The 24,117-nt window shown below is 43.6% G+C and overlaps 1 protein-coding gene across 1 annotated transcript; it reads right to left on the bottom strand.

Moving 5' to 3' along the window:
- Window positions 1-212: 212 nt before the first annotated feature.
- FCRL6 (Fc receptor like 6) lies at window positions 213-20,570 on the bottom strand. The gene is given in 8 exon segments (XM_049875714.1): window positions 213-352; window positions 355-405; window positions 561-707; window positions 710-845; window positions 1,358-1,365; window positions 2,256-2,452; window positions 2,454-2,511; window positions 20,546-20,570. Coding segments are annotated over 8 exon segments (762 nt in total).
- Window positions 20,571-24,117: the final 3,547 nt, after the last annotated feature.

Here is a 24,117-nt window from a genome sequence, read left to right as displayed (position 1 = left end):
TCCGTCAGTACGGTGGCTACTATGGTTCCAGCACTGTGGCAGGCATGATTGGAGGTTCAAAGAGGAGTGAGGCCTGACCCTGCCAGCTAGCTGGGCCTCAGAGGTTCTAAGGGGACAAGGCATACCACCTAGGAAGAGCTTTCTGGACTCACTTATTGGTCTGGAAACACTGTTCACAGCCTCGTAGGAGTTGCTGGGGTCCTGCCCTGACGTCACCAGGAGGAAGAGGGAGAAGGCTCCGCTCCGGGGGGGCCCGAGTGGTTTTCCAGAATCTCCCCATTGAGGTGGAACCAGTATAGAATGGGAGGGGAGCCCCTCTCAGGCTCACAGAGGAGCTTCACCACATCTCCCCAGAAAAGCCAGTGGCCCCAGGTCAGAGGGTGAGCAGGAGATGAGACATAGGTGCTAGGGGACAAACACAGGTGGGGAGGGTCAGCTGTATGCCCAGTCTCGGCTGGGAGGTGCTGCTCTCTCCTCCAGTATGGGACCCTCTCCCACTCCTAGGGGTCCCATTGCCTGATGCTCAGACCCCTGGGGATGCTCCACCCTCCCCCATTTACCATGCACCCTGATCTCCTTCTGGGGGCTCTGTTTCTGGACCTGGCCACCCTCAGTGTCTGCGTTGCACCAGTACAACGCAGAGTCTCCCTGCTTGGTTCCTGGGATCCATAGTTCTGGGTGGAGGCCCCTGCCCTGCAAGGTCCGACATCCTTGTGGAAGGAGAAGAGGAGCCAGGAGGCTGACCTCTGAGGGTGCAGCTTTGTCTGACATCTTAGGGTCACTGGGCTTCCCTCATGGGGTGCAAGAGAGGGGACAATGCTCAGCACAGGAGATGCAGGCCCAGGCTCAGAAGAGGCGACCTGGGACAACAAAGTCTCTGGATGTTGAGGACGACACTCCCAGCCCACAGCTCCCCACCCCAACAGGAGACATTTCACCCCTAGGACCTATCTTCTTCTTCTTTTTTTTTTTAAATAATTTTTATTGTGCTTTAAGTGAAAGTTTACAAATCAAGTCAGTCTGTCACATATAAGCATATATACACCTTACTCCATACTCCCACTTACTCTCACCCTAATGAGTCAGCCCGCTCCCTCCTTCCAGTCTCTCCTTTCATGATGATTTTGCCAGTTTCTAACCCTCTCTACCCTCCTATCTCCCCTCCAGACAGGAGATGCCAACACAGTCTCAAGTGTCCACCTGATACAAGTAGCTCACTCTTCGTCAGCATCTCTCTCCCACCCATTGTCCAGTCCCTTCCATGTCTGATGAGTTGTCTTTGGGAATGGTTCCTGTCCTGGGCCAACAGAAGGTTTGGGGACCATGACCGCCAGGATTCCTCTAGTCTCAGTCAGACCATTAAGTCTGGTCTTTTTATGAGAATTTGGGGTCTGTATCCCACTGTTCTCCTGCTCCCTCAGGGGTTCTCTGTTGTGCTCCCTGTCAGGGCAGTTATCGATTGTGGCCGGGCACCATCTAGTTCTTCTGGTCTCAGGATGATGTAAGTCTCTGGTTCATGTGACCCTTTCTGTCTCTTGGGCTCATAGTTATCGTGTGACCTTGGTGTTCTTCATTCTCCTTTGATCCAGGTGGGTTGAGACCAATTGATGCATCTTAGATGGCCACTTGTTAGCATTTAAGACCCCAGACGCCACATTTCAAAGTGGGATGCAGAATGTTTTCATAATAGAATTATTTTGCCAATTGACTTAGAAGTACCCTTAAGCCATAGTCCCCAAACCCCTGCCCTTGCTCCACTGACCTTTGAAGCATTCAGTTTATCCCGGAAACTTCTTTGTTTTTGGTCTAGTCCAGTTGAGCTGACCTTCCGTGTATTGAGTGTTGCCTAGGACCTATCTTCTTTTCCTGATCAAGCAGCTCCGAAATGACCCCACCACAGCCTCAACCTGAGCCCCTCTGGAATCCTGGAGTGTCAGAGCCAGCAGAGGCCTTAAAGGCCATCTTGTCCAGAGAGGGGAAGGAGCCAGCCCATGTTATTAATGGGGGTCAGTGGCAGGGCTGGGTCAGGGTTCTCCCCACCAGGAGATCCCCTCTCCTGTCCCTAGGTTTGGATGTGCCCAGGGTAGAGGGGTGAGGGGTGGCCCATCTGAACAGCATCATGGGACACCTCTGGGCCCCTGGATTGGCCCAGTTCCAGGAGTGGCCAGAGAGAGGTCCTTCCTAGAGTGCTGCTGACCTTCAGAGACCCATCCCTGAGCAGCACTCTACACTTCTACCCCCAGCTAATGGCTTACCTTGGACGTGAACCATGGCAGTCCCCGAGGTTTCTCCACCCAGTTGTGGGATATATATCACCTGCCCAGTGCGGCTGTACTGGCCATTGCTCTTCATTGTTGCTGTCCCATGGACAGGGGCTGGTTGTTCTTAGAGGAATTCTCTGTCTTTGTAGAACTTCACCTGGGACAGTGCTGCATTGTTCCTGCCCTGACCACAGAATTAGGGCGTCTCCTTCAAGCACAGGGTCTGACCTGGCTTGGAGCAGCCACCAGACTGAGACAAAGGGACAGGGTCAATGTTGGTTCTTCAGGTCCCACCAGTCCACTCTTCTCCCTCTGTCTCCCAGCCCAAGTCCTCCCACTGGGGACAGAGGATTCCTAGATGACACCTTCCCAGCTGTTACTGGTTGGTGGCTCCCTTCGTTCATGCCATTTAGGACCAAGCGGGGCTTTGCCTTCCTTTGCTTCCTCTCCTTTTTCCTCGTTTCTCCTTGCTCTTCTCTTCTTCTTGTCTTTACTCCTCTCTCCCTCTGTCCCCTCCTCTCCCCTCCTTGTACTTCTCTCTGGTCCTTTTCCCTCCCTTCTTCCTTGTTTCCTTTCATATTGGATTTTCCTCTATCATTCTTACCAGGCTTGGCTCAAGTTGGGTTCATTCCATTCATTGTCTTGGTTCATTCCTTCTGACCTAATTCCCGCTCCCCTGGAAGGGCTTTCTATCCCCTGGCTGCCTCAGTGTGATTCTCTATGCAGTATCTACCTCTGAGTATAGCTGAACCCTCACCTGCCAGATGAGGGCAGGGGTTGCTGGTACCACAGCCTGGGCTTGTTCCCTCTGCCTTTCCTTGTCAGGGATTCTCCAGGCCCAGCCTTATCCTCTACTGGTAGCAGGGAGTTTCCCCTTCTACCACAGTTGTTTCCTCTCTGTCCTCACTCCTAAAATGCAGTCTCTGCTCCAAGGTGGACAAGACAAAAGCTCCTGGGGACCCAGTATCATCTGCAGGGAAGTCCCAGGCTGGGCCTGTCCTCAGTCCATGCTTCTTTGACAAACCAGATGCCACCAGTCCCAGACAGCCTCAGAAGCCAGGACTGAAGGCCTGAGATCAATGACGAGCAGATAGAGCCCTGAACTGAGTCCCAGCACATCCCTGCCTTGGGCACAAAAAACTATCCTCTGCCTGGATGTCCCTGGATCCAGGACTCAAATCCCTAACTCTAGAAGTACTGATGCTTACAGAGTTACTGAGCATTGAGCCTCCCGCATCTGCTCTTTTCAGCAGCGTTAAGTGTTGGTTTGAGCCTCCTCCCCTGGGCATAGCAGAGCGTGCCCTTGTAGGTCAAAATGTTCATAGATCAGAGTTATTTCCTATTGGACAGAAGCCCCATGGAGATCAGTGGGAAAGAATTGGCTGGAGGCCAGGGATAGCTGAGGAAGAAAAGAAGATTGGTCTATAGAACACAGTCTATAGGTGCTTGTTTTTGTGAACATAGAAGGGAAGGAATGAAGTCCAGGGCCTTCCTGAGGGGAGAATACAGAGGATACAGAGCTATACTGAGAAGAAAAGACAGAAGTCAAAGCTGCTTTTAAGGGAATAGAATGGAGGCCAAGAACCACCCTAGGGAGACTTGAGCCACCCTCAGACTTGGACCAGTAAAATCCCAGGTTTCTCCCCTTCCTGAGCATTGACCAAGACTCTGAGGAAAGGCCCAGTTTGGTGCTGCTCTGTAGATGCTGTTGGGAGACCCAGTGGTTCTGTCCTGTTTCCAACCATTAGGTTTTGGCCCAGAGACACACTTGGAGATGGAAGGGTCATGAACAAGGCTCACCAGATTTCCCACCACAGGGGACTGAAAGAAAACAAAGCAATAGAATTAGGTTAGGTAGCAGAAAGAACTTTCTGACAGGGAGGCCTGTCACCTCAACAATGGGTGCTTATATCCTTCAATCAACCAACCAGCCAACCATCCAACCAGCCAACCAACCAACCACCCAAACATGCAACCATCTAACCACCCAAGCAATCAACATTTATGGTGGACTCACTGCCTGGAATCCTCTGCCCCATCACAGTTCAAATGTCACCTCCTCAGACAGGCCTTCTCTGTGGTCCCAACCAAAAGAATTCCCCCCAATGACTATCACAACTCCTCATTATGCTATGTTCATAGCACGTATCACTCTTTGAAATTATCTTATTTGTTAAATCACCTACGTATCACCTGTCTTCCTCAGTCTGTAAGCTCCATGAGAGCAGGGCCCTGCCTGTCTTGCCATATTTCCTAAGCCTAGGACCTGTGTTTGGAACATAGTATTCAATAAGTGTCTGTTGAAATGAATGCATAAATGCTTTCTTTGTGCCCATCCCTGTGGAGAGAACTACAAACAAGACAAATGCATCTCACACTGTACTTATACCTCGTACAATTTTGGATTAAAATTCTTTTTTTTTTTAATTGTGCTTTAGGTGAAAGTTTACAGAGCAAATTAGTTTCTCATTAAACAGTTAATATGCAAATTGTTTTGTGACATTGGTTGCCAACCCCATAATGTGAGAACACTCTCCCCTTCTCCACCACCGTTGCCCTGTTTCCATTTGTCCAGTTTTTCTGTCCCTTCCTGCCTTCTCATCTTTTGGGCTATTGTGCCCATTTGTCTTGCATACTTCATTGAACTATGAAGCATGTTCCTAACATGTGTTACTGTTGGCCCTATAGACCTGTCTTATCTTTGGCTGAAAAGCGAATCTCAGGAGTGAGTTCAGTACTGAGTTAAAAGGGCGTCTGGGGGCCACATTCTCAGAGTTTCTCCAGTCTCTGTCAGACCAGCAAGCCTGATCTTTTTTTTTGAATTTGAATTTTGTTCTACATTTTTCTCCTGCTCTGTCTGGGACCCTCTATTGTGATCCCTGCCAGAGCAGTTGGTGGTGGTAACCAGGCACCACCTAGATGTTCTGGGCTCAGTCTGGTGGAGGTTGTGGTCCATTAGTCCTTTGGACTAACCTTTCCCTTGTGTCTGGTTTTCTTCATTCTCCTTTACTCCAGCTGGGATAGGACCAGTAGATGTATCTTAGATGGCCACTTGCAGGCTTTTAAGACCCCAGATGCTACTTAATACAGTCAGATGTAGAACTTTTTCTTTATAGGCTACATTATGCCAATTGAGCTAGATGTCCCCTGGGACCATGGTCCCCAGCTCTCAGCCCAGTAGCTTGGTCCCTCAGGGCATTTGGATGTGTCTGTAAAGCTTCTATGACTGTCCTGGACAAGTTGTGCCGACTTCCCCAATATTGTGTACTGTCTTACGTTCACCAAAGTTACCATTTAACTACTATCTTGTTGTTAGGTGCCGTCAAGTTGGTTCTGACTTACAGCGACCCTGTATGTGCAACTGAACAAAAAACTGCCTGGTCCTGTGCCATACTCATAATCATTATTATGCTTGAGTGCATCATTACAGCCACTGTGTCAATCCATCTTGTTGAAGGTCTTCCCCTGTTTTGCTGACCCTCTACTTTACCCAGCATGATGTCCTTCTCCAGGGACTGATCCCTCCCGATAACATGTCCGAAGAATGTGAGATATAGTCTCACCACCCTTGCTTCTAAGGAGCATTCTGGCTGTACTTCTTCTGAGACACACTTGATCACTCTTTTGGCAGTCAGTGGTATATTGAATATTCTTCCCCAACATCATAATTCAAAAGCATCAATTCTTCTTTGGCCTTTCTTATTCATCATCCAGCTTTCATATGCATAGGAGGTGACTGAAAACACTGTGGCTTGGGTCAGGCGCACCTTAGTCTTCAAGGTGACGTCTTTGCTTTTCAACACTTTAAAGAGGTCTTTTGCAGCAGATTTGCCCAATATAAGGCATCTTTTGATTCTTAACTGCTGTTTCCATGGCTGTTGATTGTGGATCTGAGTAAAATGAAACCCTTGACAACTTCAATCTCTTCCCATTTATCATGATGTTACCCATTGGTCCCGTTGTGAGGATTTTTGTTTTCTTTATGTTGAGGCGTAATCCATACTGAAGGCTGTGTTCTTTGATCTTCATTAGTAAGTGCTTCAAGTCCTCTTCACTTTCAGCAAGCAAGGTTGTGTCAGCTGCATAATGCAGGTTGTTAATTAGTTTTCCTCCAATTCTAATGCCCTTATCTTTTTCTTATAGTCCAGCTTCTTGGATTATCTGTTCAGCATGCGGATCTAATAAATATGGTGAAAGGATACAACCCTGATGCACACCTTTCCTGACTTTAAACCACACGGTATCCCTTTGTTCTGCTCGAATGACTGCCTCTGGATCTATGTACAGGTTTTCCTCATGGGCACAATTAAGTGTTCTGGAATTCCCATTCTTTGCAATGTTATCCATAATTTGTTATGATCCACACAGTCAAATGCCTTTGCAAAGTCACTAAAACACAGCTAAACATCCTTCTGGTATTCTCTGCTTTCAGCCAGAATCCATCTGACATCAGCAATGATATCCCTGCTTCCATGTTCTCTTCCAAATCCAGATTGAATTTCTGGTAGTTCCCTGTTGGTATACTGCTGCAGCTGCTTTTGAATGATCTTCAGCAAAATTTTACTTTTGTGTGATATTAGTGATATTATTTGATAATTTCCACATTAGGTTGATTACCTTTCCTGGGGATAGGCATAAATATGGATCTCTTCCACTCAGTTGGCCAAGTATCTCTCTTCCACATTTCTTGGCATAGATGAGTGAGCACTTCCAGTGCTGCATCCATTTGTTGAAACACCTCAACTGGTATTCCATCAATTCCTGGAGCCTTGCATTTTGCCAATGCCTTCAGTGCAGCTTGGACTTCTTCCCTCAGTACCATTGGTTCCTGAGCATATACTATCTCCTAAAATGGTTGAACCTCCACCAATTCTTTATGGTATAGTGACTCTGCATATTCCTTCCATTTTCTTTTCTTTTTTTTTTTTTAATTAACTTTTATTAAGCTTCAAGTGAACATTTACCATTCCAATCAGTCTGTCACATGTAAGTTTACATACATCTTACTCCCTTCTCCCACTTGCTCTCCCCCTATTGAGTCAGGCCTTTCAGTCTCTCGTTTCGTGCCAATTTTGCCATCTTCCCTCTCTCTCTATCTTCCCATGCCCCCTCCAGTCAAGAGTTGCCAACACACTCTCCAGTGTCCACCTGATTTAATTAGCTCGCTCTTCATCAGCATCTCTTTCCCCCCCGCTGACCAGTCCCTTTCATGTCTGATGAGTTGTCTTCGGGGATGGTTCCTGTCCTGGGCCAACAGAAGGTCTGGGGAGCATGGCCCCTGGGATTCCTCTAGTCTCAGTCAGACCATTAAGTTTGGTCTTTTTATGAGAATTTGGGGTCTGTATCCCACTGATCTCCTGCTCCCTCAGGAGTTCTCTGTTGTGCTCCCTGACAGTGCAGTCATCGATTGCAGCCGGGCACCAACTAGTTCTTCTGGTCTCAGGATGATGTAGGTCTCTGGTTCATGTGGCCCTTTCTGTCTCTTGGGTTCTTAGTTGTCGTGTGACCTTGGTGTTCTTCATTTTTTTTTTTTTTTTCCAGGTGGGTTGAGACCAACTGATGCATCTTAGATGGCCGCTTGTTAGCATTTAGGACCCCAGACGCCACATTTCAAAGTGGGATGCAGAATATTTTCATAATAGAATTATTTTGCCAATTGACTTAGAAGTCCCCTCAAACCATGTTCCCCAGACCCCCGCCCCTGCTCCGCTGACCTTTGAAGCATTCATTTTATCCCGGAAACCTCTTTGCTTTTAGTCCAGTCCAATTGGGCTGACCTTCCTTGTATTGAGTATTGTCTTCCCCTTCACCTAAAGCAGTTCTTATCTACTGATTGATCAATAAAAAACTCTCTCCCTCCCTCCCTCCCTCCCCCCTTCGTAACCACAAAAGTGTGTGTTCTTCTCCGTTTTTTCTATTTCTCAAGATCTTATAATAGTGGTCTTATACAATATTTGTCCTTTTGCCTCTGACTCATTTCGCTCAGCATAATGCCTTCCAGATTCCTCCATGTTATGAAATGTTTCAGAGATTCATCACTGTTCTTTATTGATGCGTAGTATTCCATAGTGTGAATATACCACAATTTATTTACCCATTCATCCGTTGATGGACACCTTGGTTGCTTCCAGCTTTTTGCTATTGTAAACAGAGCTGCAATAAACATGGGTGTGCATATATCTGTTTGTGTGAAGGCTCTTGTATCTCTAGGGTATATTCCGAGGAGTGGGATTTCTGGGTTGTATGGTAGTTCTATTTCTAACTGTTTAAGATAACGCCAGATGGATTTCCAAAGTGCTTGTACCATTTTACATTCCCACCAGCAGTGTATGAGAGTTCCAATCTCTCCGCAGCCTCTCCAACATTTATTGTGTTTTTTGGATTAATGCCAGCCTAGTTGGTGTGAGATGGAATCTCATCGTAGTTTTAATTTGCATTTCTCTAATGGCTAATGATTGGGAGCATTTTCTCATGTATCTGTTGGCTGCCTGAATATCTTCTTTAGGGAAATGTGTGTTCATATCCTTTGCCCACTTCTTGATTGGGTTGTTTGTCTTTTTGTGGTTGAGTTTTGACAGAATCATGTAGATTTTAGAGATCAGGTGCTGGTCGGAGATGCCATAGCTGAAAATTTTTTCCCAGTCCGTAGGTGGTCTTTTTACTCTTTTGGTGAAGTCTTTAGATGAGCATAGGTGTTTGATTTTTAGGAGCTCCCAGTTATCTGGTTTCTCTTCATCATTTTTGGTAATGTTTTGTATTCTGTTTATGCCCTGTATTAGGGCTCCTAGGGTTGTCCCTATTTTTTCTTCCATGATCTTTATCGTTTTAGTCTTTGTGTTTAGGTCTTTGATCCACTTGGAGTTAGTTTTTGTGCATGGTGTGAGGTATGGGTCCTGTTTCATTTTTTTGCAAAGGCATATCCAGTTATGCCAGCACCATTTGTTGAAAAGACTGTCTTTTCCCCAATTAACTGACACTGGTCCTTTGTCAAATATCAGCTGCTCATACGTGGATGGATTTATATCTGGATTCTCAATTCTGTTCCATTGGTCTATGTGCCTGTTGTTGTACCAGTACCAGGCTGTTTTGACTACTGTGGCTGTATAATAGGTTCTGAAATCAGGCAGAGTGAGGCCTCCCACTTTCTTCTTCTTTTTCAGTAATGCTTTGCTTATCCGGGGGTTCTTTCCCTTCCATATGAAATTGGTGATTTGTTTCTCTATCCCCTTAAAATATGACATTGGAATTTGGATCGGAAGTGCGTTATATGTATAGATGGCTTTTGGTAGAATAGACATTTTTACTATGTTAAGTCTTCCTATCCATGAGCAGGGTATGTTTTTCCACTTAAGTATGTCCTTTTGAATTTCTTGTTGTAGAGCTTTGTAGTTGTCTTTGTATAGGTCTTTTACATCCTTGGTAAGATTTATTCCTAAGTATTTTATCTTCTTGGGGGCTACTGTGAATGGTATTGATTTGGTTATTTCCTCTTCGGTGTTCTTTTTGTTGATGTAGAGGAATCCAAGTGATTTTTGTATGTTTATTTTATAACCTGAGACTCTGCCAAACTCTTCTATTAGTTTCAGTAGTTTTCTGGAGGATTCCTTAGGGTTTTCTGTGTATACGATCATGTCATCTGCAAATAGTGATAACTTTACTTCTTCCTTGCCAATCCGGATACCCTTTATTTCTTTGTCTAGCCTAATTGCCCTGGCTAGGACTTCCAGTACGATGTTGAATAAGAGCGGTGATAAAGGGCATCCTTGTCTGGTTCCTGTTCTCAAGGGAAATGCTTTCAGGTTCTCTCCATTTAGAGTGATATTGGCTGTTGGCTTTGCATAGATGCCCTTTATTATGTTGAGGAATTTTCCTTCAATTCCTATTTTGGTAAGAGTTTTTATCATAAATCGGTGTTGAACTTTGTCAAATGCCTTTTCTGCATCTATTGATAAGATCATGTGGTTTTTATCTTTTGTTTTATTTATGTGATGGATTACATTAATGGTTTTTCTGATATTAAACCAGCCTTGCATACCTGGTATAAATCCCACTTGATCAGGGTGAATTATTTTTTTGATGTGTTGTTGGATTCTATTGGCTAGAATTTTGTTGAGGATTTTTGCATCTATGTTCATGAGGGATATAGGTCTATAATTTTCTTTTTTTGTAATGTCTTTACCTGGTTTTGGTAACAGGGAGATGGTAGCTTCATAGAATGAGTTGGGTAGTATTCCGTCTTTTTCTATGCTTTGAAATACCTTCAGTAGTAGTGGTGTTAAGTCTTCTCTGAAGGTTTGGTAGAACTCTGCAGTGAAGCCGTCCGGGCCAGGACTTTTTTTTGGTTGGAAGTTTTTTGATTACCGTTTCAATCTCTTTTTTTGTTATGGGTCTATTTAGTTGTTCTACTTCTGAATGTGTTAGTTTAGGTAGGTAGTGTTTTTCCAAGAATTTATCCATTTCTTCTAGGTTTTCAAATTTGTTAGAGTACAATTTTTCGTAGTAATCTGAAATGATTCTTTTAATTTCATTTGGTTCTGTTGTGATGTGGTCCTTCTCGTTTCTTATTCGGGTTATTTGTTTCCTTCCCTGTTTTTCTTTAGTCAGTCTAGCCAATGGTTTATCAATTTTGTTAATTTTTTCAGAGAACCGGCTTTTGGCCTTGTTAATTCTTTCAATTGTTTTTCTGTTCTCTAATTCATTTAGTTCAGCTCTAATTTTTATTATATGTTTTCTTCTGGTGTCTGATGGATTCTTTTGTTGCTCACTTTCTATTTGTTCAAGTTGTAGGGACAGTTCTCTGATTTTGGCTCTTTCTTCTTTTTGTATGTGTGCATTTATTGATATAAATTGGCCTCTGAGCACTGCTTTTGCTGTGTCCCAGAGGTTTTGATAGGAAGTCTTTTCATTCTCGTTGCATTCTATGAATTTCCTTATTCCCTCCTTGATGTCTTCTATAACCCAGTCTTTTTTCAGGAGGGTATTGTTCATTTTCCAAGTATTTGATTTCTTTTCCCTAGTTTTTCTGTTATTGATTTCTAGTTTCATTGCCTTGTGGTCTGAGAAGATGCTTTGTAATATTTTGATGTTTTGGACTCTGCAAAGATTTGTTTTATGACCTAATATGTGGTCTATTCTAGAGAATGTTCCATGTGCACTAGAAAAAAAAGTATATTTTGCAGCAGTTGGGTGGAGAGTTCTGTATAAGTCAATGAGGTCAAGTTGGTTGATTGTTGTAAGTAGGTCTTCCATGTCTCTATTGAGCTTCTTACTGGATGTCCTGTCCTTCTCCGAAAGTGGTGTGTTGAAGTCTCCTACTATAAATGTGGAGGTGTCTATCTCACTTTTCAATTCTGTTAAAATTTGATTTATGTATCTTGCAGCCCTGTCATTGGGTGCATAAATATTTAATATGGTTATGTCTTCCTGATCAATTGTCCCTTTTATCATTATATAGTGTCCTTCTCTTTCCTTTGTGGTGGATTTAAGTCTAATGTCTATTTTGTCAGAAATTAATATTGCTACTCCTCTTCTTTTTTGCTTATTGTTTGCTTGATATATTTTTTTCCATCCTTTGAGTATTAGTTTGTTTGTGTCTCTAAGTCTAAGGTGTGTCTCTTGTAGGCAGCGTATAGATGGATCGTGTTTCTTTATCCAGTCCGTGACTCTCTGTCTCTTTATTGGTGCATTTAGTCCATTTACTTTCAGCGTAATTATAGATAAATAAGTTTTTAGTGCTGTCATTTTGATGCCTTTTCATGTGTGTTGTTGGCCATTTCATTTTTCCACATACTTTTTTGTGCTGAGACGTTTTTCTTAGTAAAATTGTGAGATCCTCATTTTCATAATGTTTAACTTTATGTTAGTTGAGTCGTTACGTTTTTCTTAGCTTTTTTCTTGAGTTATGGAGTTGATATTCCTTTTTGTGGTTACCTTATTATTTACCCTTATTTTTCTAAGTAAAAACCTAACTTGTATCGTTCTATATCGCCTTGTATCACTCTCCATCTGGCAGTTCTATGCCTCCTGTATTTAGTCCCTCTTTTTGATTATTGTGATCTTTTACCTATTGACTTCCATGATTCCCTGTTATGTGTATTATTTTATTTATTTATTTTTTAGAATTAATCTTAATTTGTTTGTTTTTGTGCTTTCCCTATTTGAGTTGATATCAGGACGTTCTGTTTTGTGACCTTGTATTGTGCTGGTACCTGATATTATTGGTCATCTGACCAAACAATCTCCTTTAGCATTTCTTGTAGCCTTGGTTTGGTTTTTTCGAATTCTCTAAACTTGTGTTTATCTGTAAATATCTTAATTTCTCCTTCATATTTCAGAGAGAGTTTTGCTGGATATATGGTCCTTGGTTGGCAGTTTTTCTCCTTCAGTGCTCTGTATACGTCGTCCCATTCCCTTCTTGCCTGCATGGTTTCTGCTGAGTAGTCTGAACTTATTGATTCTCCCTTGAAGGAAACCTTTCTTTTCTCCCTGGCTGCTTTTAAAATTTTCTGTTTATCTTTGGTTTTGGTAAGTTTGATGATAATATGTCTTGGTGTTTTTCTTTTTGGATCAATCTTAAATGGGGTTCGATGAGCATCTTGGCTAGATATCCTTTCGTCTTTCATGAAGTCAGGGAAGTTTTCTGTCAGGAGTTCTTCAACTATTTTCTCTGTGTTTTCTGTCCCCCCTCCCTGTTCTGGGACTCCAATCACCCGCAGGTTATCCTTCTTGATAGAGTCCCACATGATTCTTAGGGTTTCTTCATTTTTTTAAATTCTTTTATCTGTTATTTTTTCAGCTATGTTGGTGTTGATTCCCTGGTCCTCCAGATGTCCCAGTCTGCATTCTAATTGCTCGAGTCTGCTCCTCTGACTTCCTATTGCGTTATCTAATTCTGTAATTTTATTGTTAATCTTTTGGATTTCTACATGCTGTCTCTCTATGGATTCTTGCAACTTATTAATTTTTCCACTATGTTCTTGAATAATCTTTTAGAGTTCTTCAACAGCTTTATCAGTGTGTTCCTTGGCTTTTTCTGCAGTTAGCCTAATTTCATTTGTGATGTCTTTAAGCCTTCTGTAAATTAGTTTTTTATATTCTGATTCTGATAATTCCAGGATTGTATCTTCATTTGGAAAAGATTTTGATTCTTTTGTTTGGGGGGTTGTAGAAGCTGCCATGGTCTGCTTCTTTATGTGGTTTGATATGGACTGCTGTCTCCGAGCCATCACTGGGAAACTAGTTTTTCCAGAAAATCTGCTAAAAAAAAAAATGCAGTCAGATCCCTATCAGAGTTCTCCCTCCGGCTCAGGCTATTTGGATGTTAATGGAGCTGCCTGGGGAGGATGGGGGAGGGATCAGAGAGCTAGGAGTGTAGCACCTCAGAATATAGCCAGTGTTGTTTGTCTTACTTGGAATGACTCTTATATCTGAGATTTCTGCGGGGCGCGTCGCCTATACGTACTGGCTGTGTGGAGATTGCCCCCCGGGGGGTCTGGCCCGCTGCGTCATGGTCAGATCTTCTGCTGTCAGCCCCACCCCCAAGGTTAAGGCTCCTCTACTGGGGCGGAGCACTCCCGACTCCAAAATCAGTCGCTGCCTCCCGGGGACTCCCTGTCCCGCCAGCCGTGTCGTGCGCTGCTCCCGCGAACTCGGTGGGCACCCCCCGCCCCGGGGTCAGCTCAGGAGAGCGGAGCAGCTCTCCGTGCCTGAGCTGCGACTGCGCGTCCCGGCTGGGACGTCGCTCTCCCCGCTCCAAGACCAGCCACTGCCTCCTGGGGACTTCCTCCACCGGCTGCGCCGCCACGCCGCCTGCGCAAACCGGCTGGGCCCGCGCGAACTGGCTGGGACCGCCCCAGGGTCAATTCAGGGGGACGGAGCTGCACCCCGTGCTCACGCCCCGCCGGCGCCTGCCAAAATCCCAGCGGGACGGCTCCCCGGCTGGGACGCTGCTCTCCCTGCTCCAAGACCAGTCACTGCCTCCCGGGGACTTCTCCCACCGACTGCGCTGCCACGCTGCCTGCGCCAACCGGCTGGGCTCCCTCCCGGGATGGGTTCGGGGGCTAGGGCTGGGCCCCTTGTCTGTGCCGTCTGCCCCCCTGGGCTGTGCCCCAAATCGGGCTCCGAAGGTCACCTGACTGGTATGCTGGCTTCTGGCTCTGAAAACAATCGCTGTCTCCCCGTATTTGTTCGTTCTCCGTCTCTAAATCTGTGTTTGTTGTTCAGAGTTCGTAGATTGTTATGTATGTGATCGATTCACTTGTTTTTCCGAGTCTTTGTTGCAAGAGGGATCCGCCCCCTCTCTTCCATTTTCTTTTAATGCTTCCTGCATCTTTTAATACATTTCCTGTAGAATCCTTCCCTATTGCAACTCAAAGCTTGAATTTTTTCAGCTTGAGAAATGCCAGGCCTGTTCTTCCGTTTTGGTTTTCTATTTCCAGGTCTTTGCACATGTCATTACAATACTTGTCTTCTCTAGTCGCCCTTTGAAATCTTCTGTTCAGCTCTTTTACTTCATCATTTCTTCCTTTAGCTTTAGCTACTCAGTGTTCAAAAGCATGTTTCAGAGTCTCTTTGGTCTTTCCTTTCTTTCCTGTCTTTTAAATGACCTCTTGCTTTCTTCATGTATGATGTCCTTGAAGTCTTTCCATAACTCGTCTGGTCTTCAGTCATTAGTGTTCAACGATTCAAATCTGTTCTTGAGATGGTCTCTAAATTCAGGTGAGATATGCTCATGGTCATACTTTGGATTTCGTGGACTTCTAATTTTCTTCAGCTGCAACTTGAAATTATATATGAACAATTGATGATCTGTTCCACAGTCAGCCCCTGGCCCTGTTCTGACTGATGATATTGAGCTTTTCCATTGTCTCTTTCCACAGATGTAGTTGATTTGATTTCTGTGCATTCCATTTGGCGAGATCCATGTATATAGTTGCAGTTTATGCTGGTGAAAAAAGTATTTGGAATGAAGACTTTTTTGGTCTTTCAAAATTCTATCATGGGATCTCCAGCAATGTTTCTATCACCAAGGCCATATTTTCCAACCACTGATCCTTCTTCTTTGTCTTCGACTTTCGCATTCCAATCACCAGTAATATCAATGCCTCCTGATTGCATGTTTGATCAATTTCAAACTGCAGAAGTTGATGAAAATCTTCAGTTTCTTCATCTTTGACCTTAGTGGTTGCTGTGTAAATTTGAATAATAGTTGTATTAACTGGTCTTCCTTGTAGGTGTATGGATGTTATCCTACCACTGACAGCACTGTACTTCAGGATAGATCTGGAAATGTTCTTTTTGACGATGAATGCAATGCCATTCATCTTCAATTTGTCATTTCCAGCATAGTAGATCATATGATTGTCTGATTCAAAATGGCCAATACCAGTCCACTAATGCCTTGGATATCGATGTTTATGTCTTCCATTTCATTTTTGATGTTTCCAGTTTACATAGATTCATACTTAGTACATTCCAGTTTTGGATTATTAATGGATGTTTACAGCTGTTTTTTCTCATTTTGAGTCGTCCCACATCAGCAAATGAAAGTCCGGAAAGCTTGAATCCAACCATGTTATTAAGGTCAATTCTACTTTCTGGAGGTAACTCTTCCTCAGTAGTATTTTGAGTTCCTTCCAACCTGATGGGCTCATCTTCTGGCACTATATCTGACAATGTTCTGCAGCTATTCATAAGGTTTTCACTGGCTAATTCTTTTCAAAAGTAGACTGCCAGGCCTGTCTTCCTACTCTGTCTTAGTCTGGAAGCTCAGGTGAAACCTGTCTGCCATGGATGACCCTGCTGGTGTTTGAATACTGGTGGTATAGCTTCCAGCATCTCAGCAACATGAAATCCCCCACAGTACAACAAACTGACAGAAGCATGGGGGTTCTAAAGCTAATAACTTATATAAAAAGAGTAGAATAGATACAGAGACACACAGAGGGAAGACAGATACCTGTCTACAAGTAAAGGATTATCAAAGATCACCAGCAGACACCAGAAGCTAGGAAAGAGGCCCACAGAAGCAATCGACTTGGCCAAGACCTTGATTTGGACTTTTAGCCTCCTGAACTGTTAGAAAATAAATTTCTGTTCTTTAAAGCCAACCACTTTGTGGTTTTTTTTTTTTTTTTTGTTAGGGCAGCACTAGCCGACTAAGACAGGAGGGGCAGGTGAAAACCCTCTCAGAGCAGGTGCTTGGTCATGTTCAATTACGTGTTGACATCCTTGTTATCTACACTACTTTGGACATAGATGGAACCTTTTTAGCTTAATTGTCTGCTCATCTCGGGGTCAGCTTTGTCACAGATTCTCAGGTGTGCGCAGAACTGTAAGTTTGTTTCTTACCATTCCTCTATCATCTTTCTCCCCCCAACCCCTCCACACACATCTAAATATATCCCTTCCTATGAGCTTGGTGGAATGAAGCACATGCAGGCTTTGGAACCATATGGCCCAGGATGGATTCCTGAATCTACCTCTTCTGTGTGACCTTGTACAAGTTTAATTTCAAAGAACCTCAGAGTCCTCATTCTGTCTGTAAAATGAGAATGGTGATAATAGTCATTTTTTCTTTACAGGGTAATCGTGAAGACTATACTGACCCACTGCCTGGGAAAGTGGTTACTATATTAACTGAAAGCAGAAAGGAAGCCTGACCTCAGAGTGACTGAGGCCTTACTCTGTAGTTCTGCCTTCCCTCCCTCCCAGAAAATGATCTTGCAACTTCAAAGTGCTGAACAAACAGGGATGAGGGTACTGAAGCCTATAACAAGAGAAGTCATCCATAAAGCATAGAGGCACTCCAGATGAGCCCACGTCCCCAAATCCTGATGACTCACTGACCATGGTGCTGCAAGACCTTGGAGCTATGATTGCAGAACTATGATCTGTAATCAAAACAGTAGTCAACTGGGAACATACAGAGTTGGGTGACACCTGGCTCACAGCTGTTCCTATACAAAGAGCCCAGGGACTTCGGTTAGCTATAGACCAAAGATGATGCAACTGTGTGGTGAGCTGACCAAGAGCTATTGTCAGCCCCAGTTGCATAATGGGGCCCCCAAACAATGGAGGCAGCAGCCTGCTGAGCTCTGCAGAGTCAGGCACTATAGGAAGGAGCTCCTAGCCCACTGACAAAGTTCATCAAGACAATGCAGACCAGGACTATGAACACGGTCTAGGAACCATTTCATATTACAGTTGTTAAGAGATTGGGGAGATTTTTATCTGGGGAATATACAATAGAGTAAGGACATGATATCAAATACCAAATCCATTGCCATTGAGCCTATTCTGACTCATAGTGAGTGACCCAACAGGACAGAGTAGAACTGCCCCATAGAGTTTCCAAGGAGCGACTGGTGGATTCAAACTGCTGACCTTTTGGTTAGCAGCCAAACACTTAACCATTTTGCCACCAGGGCTGATAGTGGTCTTCAAATGCTTGGTGGGCTAAATTTGAAAGAAAGGAAATACTTATTCTGAGTTACTTCACAGGGCAGAAATGGAACTTGCTGTTGTTAACTGGCTTTGAGTCAGCCCCTAACTCATGATGATCCATGTACAATGGGATGAAACACTGCCCAGCCCTGTGCCAACCCCATGATGGTTTGTGGATCAGACCATTGTGATCTATAATGTTTTCACTGGCATATTTTTAGAAGTATATCACCAAACCTTTCTTCCTAGTCCATCTTAGTTTGGAAGCTCTGCTGAAACCTGTTCAGCATCATAGAAATATGCAAGCCTCCAATGATGGACAAGTGGTGGCTGTGATGAGGTGCATTGGCTGAGAATCGAACCTGGGTCTTCCACTGGGAAGGTGAGAGTTCTACCACTGAACCACTGCTTTCCCCAGAAATGAGTTTAATGTATGGAAGCTGCAGTGTTCACGGAGGCAGATTTCAACTCAATATGAAGAACTATCTCACAACTGTTCAGCCATGGTGGGACATGCTGCTGGGAGGGCTGTGCAGAGAACCCATGACACCTGTCATAGATGCTGTGTGTGCATGTGGGGCATGGGTCCGATATTGAAGTGAAGTCAGCCTATGTTTGGCTCAGAAGAATTAAGACTTATCTCCTAAACTTTAACTGCATCTTTTGTGTTCAGCCATGGACCAGTTGTTCAACGTCAGTGCCCCTAGCCTCCGGGATCCCTGATAGCCAATAATGGTAAACAAACAAACAAAAAGAAAGAATGAAAAATCAACCCCATTGCCGTTGAGTTGATTCTGACTTATAATGACCCTACAGGAGAGAGTAGAACTGCCCAACAGGGTTTCTGAAGAGCGACTGGTAGATTCAAACTGCTGGCCTTTTGGTTAGTAGCTGAGCTCTTAACCCCTGAGCCACCAAGGCCCTGTACAAAAATCCATAGCCATCGAGTCAATTCCAAATCATAGCAACCCTGTAGCAACCTATAGGGCAGAGCAGAGCTGCCCCATCAGGGCTCCAAGGAGCCGCTGGTGAATTCAAACTGCTGACCTTTTGGTTAGCAGCTGAACTCTTAACCACTTTGCTATGAGGGCTCTACTATTTATTGTGCAAGCATGATCTGCTAGGCATTTTAAATGAATTACTATTTTCCAGTTTTATTTATTAGAGTCCAACTACATCTAGACTACAGGCAGTATGGTGGAATGAGAAAGCATGGGGTTTGACATTAGATGTACCGGGTTCACATTTTTGTTTTGCTCTTGTTAGAAGGGGTAATTCTAGGCAAGTTTCTTAACCTTTTTGAACTTCAGTTTCCTCAGTTGTTTAAAGGGGATAAAAATGCCTATCTCATAAGGCTCTGAAGTTTAGAGGAGATAATTATAAAGTAGGCATTCAATGTTTTTTTTTCCTTCTTTCTGTCTACACCCAAGAAGGTATGGTAGCTCTGCACTTGTGGTAACTATGTTCTCACACACCCAGCCCTGGGGACTGTATGTTCTTAGGCTGATTTTCTGGAGCCCTGAGCTTCAAGTTTGACCTGATTTGCCTGGGCTCTGCATTATGCTGTCCGTTACTTTCTCTCTCTCTCTCTCCTCTCTTTCTTGGCTATTTCCCATCAAGCTCCTGAATTCTAAGATGGGAATCTCTTGGACTTTAGCTGGTCAAGTCCAAGAATTGTTACTTCTACAGGATAGGGCCATCCAGGATACAGGATACACTACAGGATAGTGTATCCAGGCACTATGTCATCTTGTTTCTGCCCTGAGTGTAAGCTTTAGACATTTTTTACTTGCCCCAGTGGCCATTCATAGAGCATACAGCATCGCGTGGTGATGCTGGAGTTGGAAGAGTCCTGAGTGGAACAAGACTTTTCCTCCTGGGAGTCAAATTCCCACAAACTCTGTCCAGGAAGAGATTATGCTTAGGAAGAGTTTTGCTTTTCTGGTTTGCTGAAAACCAGCCAACCAAACCAACCAACCAACCCACATACCCACCCACCCACCCACCCACCCAACCAACTGGGAACAAAAGTAGATCAACTCAGAAACTATAAAGGGAAGTGAAATATATGCACGAACTTATTTCTTTTAACGTAGCAGAGCGATACTGGCTGAAATGGAGCTGAATCTGGGTGAGTCCAGAGACCCTCCTCGCTTCAGTCCTCCATCCCTAGACCAGTCCTTCAGTCATTTGCATGAGTCCCTGGCATGGAGAAAAGTGGATCAGAGACTAGATGGACATGAATCAGAGAGAATGGGTTTGATGACCCAAAACAGCCCCAAGGACCAGTCAGATCTGGCCCCCCTCCCCCAAAAGAGAGCAGATGCAGGCAGATGAGGAAAGGTCACTTTCATAAAAGCTTTAGATGTTCAGAGCATAAGCCTCTTGACCAGATGAAAAGTCTGGTCGTTGTTGACTGGTTCTAAAAAAAAGGCTTGAGGTTTTATAAACACATGCCACCCCATAAAACTCCTCCTCCCATCGCTGAACAAAATATGTGGAATTGCTTTTCCCTATTCCCGTGATCTCTCCCCTTTCCCAAAGCAGCCTCCTTCCATTCTATAATGTTTTCCTATAGAGACAGCCCTAATGAGTATTTTAATCTGTTTTTGCAGGGCAAAAATACTGTTGTGAAGCAAGGAGGCTTTAGAATGTGATTTTTTTCCCCTCTTTTTTAGCACTCACACATCAAAGGGCTGCTCTGCCAAGGACCCAGGATGATGGGATAAGAAATACCCTGTCCCCATCTCTTGAAAGCATGCTTGACTCATGCTCATCCACAAATCCACTTGCATTGGGAAAGATGTGATCCTGAACTTTGTGTCCCAGGAACAACTTACAGTCATTGGTGCCCAGGATACTCATATTCAGTGAGCAGCACAACTGTCCAGAGCAGTGAGGTGCCTGTCCTGGTGCACTGGATGGAACACATCAGAGGTAAATTTGGGGGTGGGGGGAGAATATGTTGGCCACCAGCCCAGGGGTGGGTCATGGCTCCTCTGATCTGGATGGTGTTACTGCTTGATAGTCTAAATAGAGGAAGTGGGCAGGAAACTTTGAAAGCTCAGATTGGTATTTCCTCTTTGGCTGAAGGAGTATTGCATGTATGAACTGACTTGAAGTGAAGCATGAGGGAGCAGGGTAAATCATTACGAGGTACTTCCTAACTCTCTTTCTGTGACTTGGGAAACCTTATCCCAGGAAATCAGGATGGGACATGGCTATGAGACATCCCCAGCAAAAAGATTCAGAGATTGCCAGAATTTGCTTGGTCTCAGAATCACTTGGCCTGGCAGATAGCACAGTGCTGGGAAATACTCATCTCATCTACCCCTCCCCACCCCCTAGTGACTCCCAGTTCTCTGAGATGCCCTTCCCACCACAAAGATGAATGTGTTTGTGCACAGCAATGAGGCAGAGGAGTGGATCCTGAGAATGGGCCAGTTCAGGAGGGGATCAGGGATTGATGAAGTTGGAGTAGAGTGGGCCTGGAGGTTCTGAAATGAAGGCTTTAAAACAGGATATTATTGTGAGAAGAACTGTTTATTAGAAAACATTAAAAGAATAAAAAGGCAAGCCAAAAAGTGACATAAAACATTTTCAATGCGTATAACTGACAAAGGGCTTACATCTAGAATACAAGAAACTCTACAAGGCAACAAGTCAATAGGAAAAAAAGAGACAACCCACTAGAAAAATGAGCTAAATGATTGGATAAGGACTTTACAAAAACAGATATGCAAGTGTCAAATAAACATAGGCAAGGAGCTTGACTTCATAAGCCACTGCAGAAATGCAAATGAAAACCACGCTGAGATACCATTACACCGCCATAAGAATAAACTATCAAGACAGATAACCAAGTGTTGGTGAGGATGAGAAGCAACTGGTGCTCTCATACACCAGAAGTGGGAGTGTAAATTGGTACCACCACTTTGGAAACCTGTGTGGCAGAATCTACTAAAACTAAACCTATGGATACCGGGTAACTCAGCATGTTCACTCCCAGGTATATTCTGAGCTTAAATACTGAGCAGAAACGCTGGCAGTGTGGGCATCGAAAGATATGTACAAGAATGATAATAGCAGCATTGTCTGTAATAGAAAAAACTAGAAATTGCTCAATTGTGCCTCAGCAGAGAAGAATATTGCACATCTTGATTTCCTCCAAAGACAACATAGAATTTAAGGCGAAACACTGAAGCAGTTGGGAAAAACACTAGGAAGCACTTTCTGACAGCAAAGCCGTTCCTGAGAGTCTTTAAATGAGAAGCTCCGTAGAGTTTGGAAAGAATTTGGTGTGCTTATTGCCTGTTACTTAATGTCTCTTTTACATTATGTGCAGTTTAAGAAATTTTTGAGAGTAATTTTGTTTTTTATGTGTGTGGAAAGCTGGGCAATGAATGAGGAAGACTGAAGAATTGATGCATTTGAATTACGGTGTTGGCAAAGAATACTGAATATACCGTGGACTGCCAGAAGAAAGAAAAAAATCTGCCTTGGAAGAAGTACAGCCAGAATGCTCCTTGGAAGCAAGAATGGTGAGACTTCATCTCATGTACTTTGGACATGTTATCAGGAGGGATCAGTCCCTGGAGAAGGACATCATACTTGGTAAAGTAGAGGGTCAGCAAAAAAGAGGGAGACCCTCAATGAGATGGATTGACACAGTGGCTGTAACAATGGGCTCAAGCATAGCAAAGTTGTAGGGATGGCACAGGGCTGTGCAGTGTTTCATTCTGTTGTATATAGGGTCGTTATGAGTTGGAACTGACCCAATGGCACCTAACAACAATTTTGTTTAAGCAATTTTCATCTTACACACTGTCTTTAGAACTTAATCTCCTCATAAGATATGATTTACTGTATTTTCTGGACTTAAGAAACAGTGTCTTATGTTTTGTAAATAAGAAGTATTGCTTGTATACTTATTTGTAAGTTGTAATTATTGAGTTCTGACATCAAGTTGTGCCCTTGTAATTGTGTTCGTATACAGCTTTTCCTATAGTACTCATGAACTTGCTGTGATAGCCTGTTAGCAGTTGAACTATGAACTAAAGAGTGGTACCAGTACCTTAACTGACCATCAGTACCTTAACTGACCATCAGATTTTTTTTTTATTCTTGCTGTTAAGCCTACTTTTAGTAACTATTTCTCATGTTATTAGGCATTAGTGGTTCAGGGTTGGTGCATTAGTGGTTCAGGATTGGTGCATTAGTGGTTCAGGATTGGTGCATTAGTGGTTCAGGATTGGTGCAATCAGGGTGCATTGATAATTACTGGTGATTAGAATGTGAAAGTTGGAAACAAAGAAGAAGGGTTGGTAGTTGGAAAATATGGCCTTGATGATAGAAACGATGCCAGAGATCGCATGATAGAATTTTGCAAGACCAATGACTTCTTCATTGCAAATACCTTTTTTCGCCAACATAAATGGCTACTATATACATGGACCTTGCCAGAAGGAATACACACGAATTAAATCAACTATATCTGTGGAAAGAGACGATGGAAAAGCTCAATATCATCAGTCAGAACAAGGCCAGAGGACGACTATGGAACAGACCATCGATTGCTCATACGCAAGTTCAAGTTGAAACTGAATAAAATTGGAACAAGTCCACGAGAGCCAAAGTATGTCCTTGAGTATATACCATCGGAATTTAGAGACCATCTCAAGGATAGATCTGATGCATTAAACACTAATGACTGAAGACCACACAAGTTGTGGAATGACATCAAGGACATCATACATGAAGAAGGCAAGGGTCATTAAAAAGATAGGAAAGAAAGAAAAGACCAAAACGGATGTTAGAATAGACTCTGAAACTTGCTCTTGAATGTCGAGCAGCTAAAGCAAAAGGAAGAAATGATGAAGTAAAAGAGGTGATTTCAAAGGGCAGCTCGAGAAGACAAAGTAAAGTATTATAATGACGTGTGCAAAGAGCTGGAAATAGAAAACCAAAATGAAAAAACATGCTTGGCACTTCTCAAGCTGAAAGAACTGAAGAGAAATTCAAACCTCAAGTTGCAATAGTGAAGGATTCTATGGGAAAATATAAAACAATGCAGGAGGCATCAAAAGAAGATGGAAGGAATACACAGAGTCATGGCACCAAAAAGAACTGGTCGATGTCCAACCATTTCAAGAGGTAGCATATGATCAGCAACTGATGGTACTGAAGGAAGAAGTCCAAGCTGCACTGAAGGCACTGGCAAAAAACAAGGCTCCAGGAATTGACGGAATATCAACTGTGATGTTTCAACAAAGGGATGCAGCGCTGGAAGTGCTCACTTGTCTATACCAAGAAATTTGGAAGGCAGCTACCTGGCCAACTGAGTGGAAGAGATCCATATTTATGCCTACTCCCAAGAAAAGTGATCCTACTCAATGTGGAAATTATCGAACAA

The sequence above is a fragment of the Elephas maximus genome, chromosome 3, assembly GCF_024166365.1.
Source record: "Elephas maximus indicus isolate mEleMax1 chromosome 3, mEleMax1 primary haplotype, whole genome shotgun sequence".
In the NCBI taxonomy this organism is placed as follows: Eukaryota; Metazoa; Chordata; class Mammalia; order Proboscidea; family Elephantidae; genus Elephas; species Elephas maximus.
Note: the sequence above shows the minus strand (reverse complement) of the source record. Positions and strands in the feature narration are given on the sequence as shown.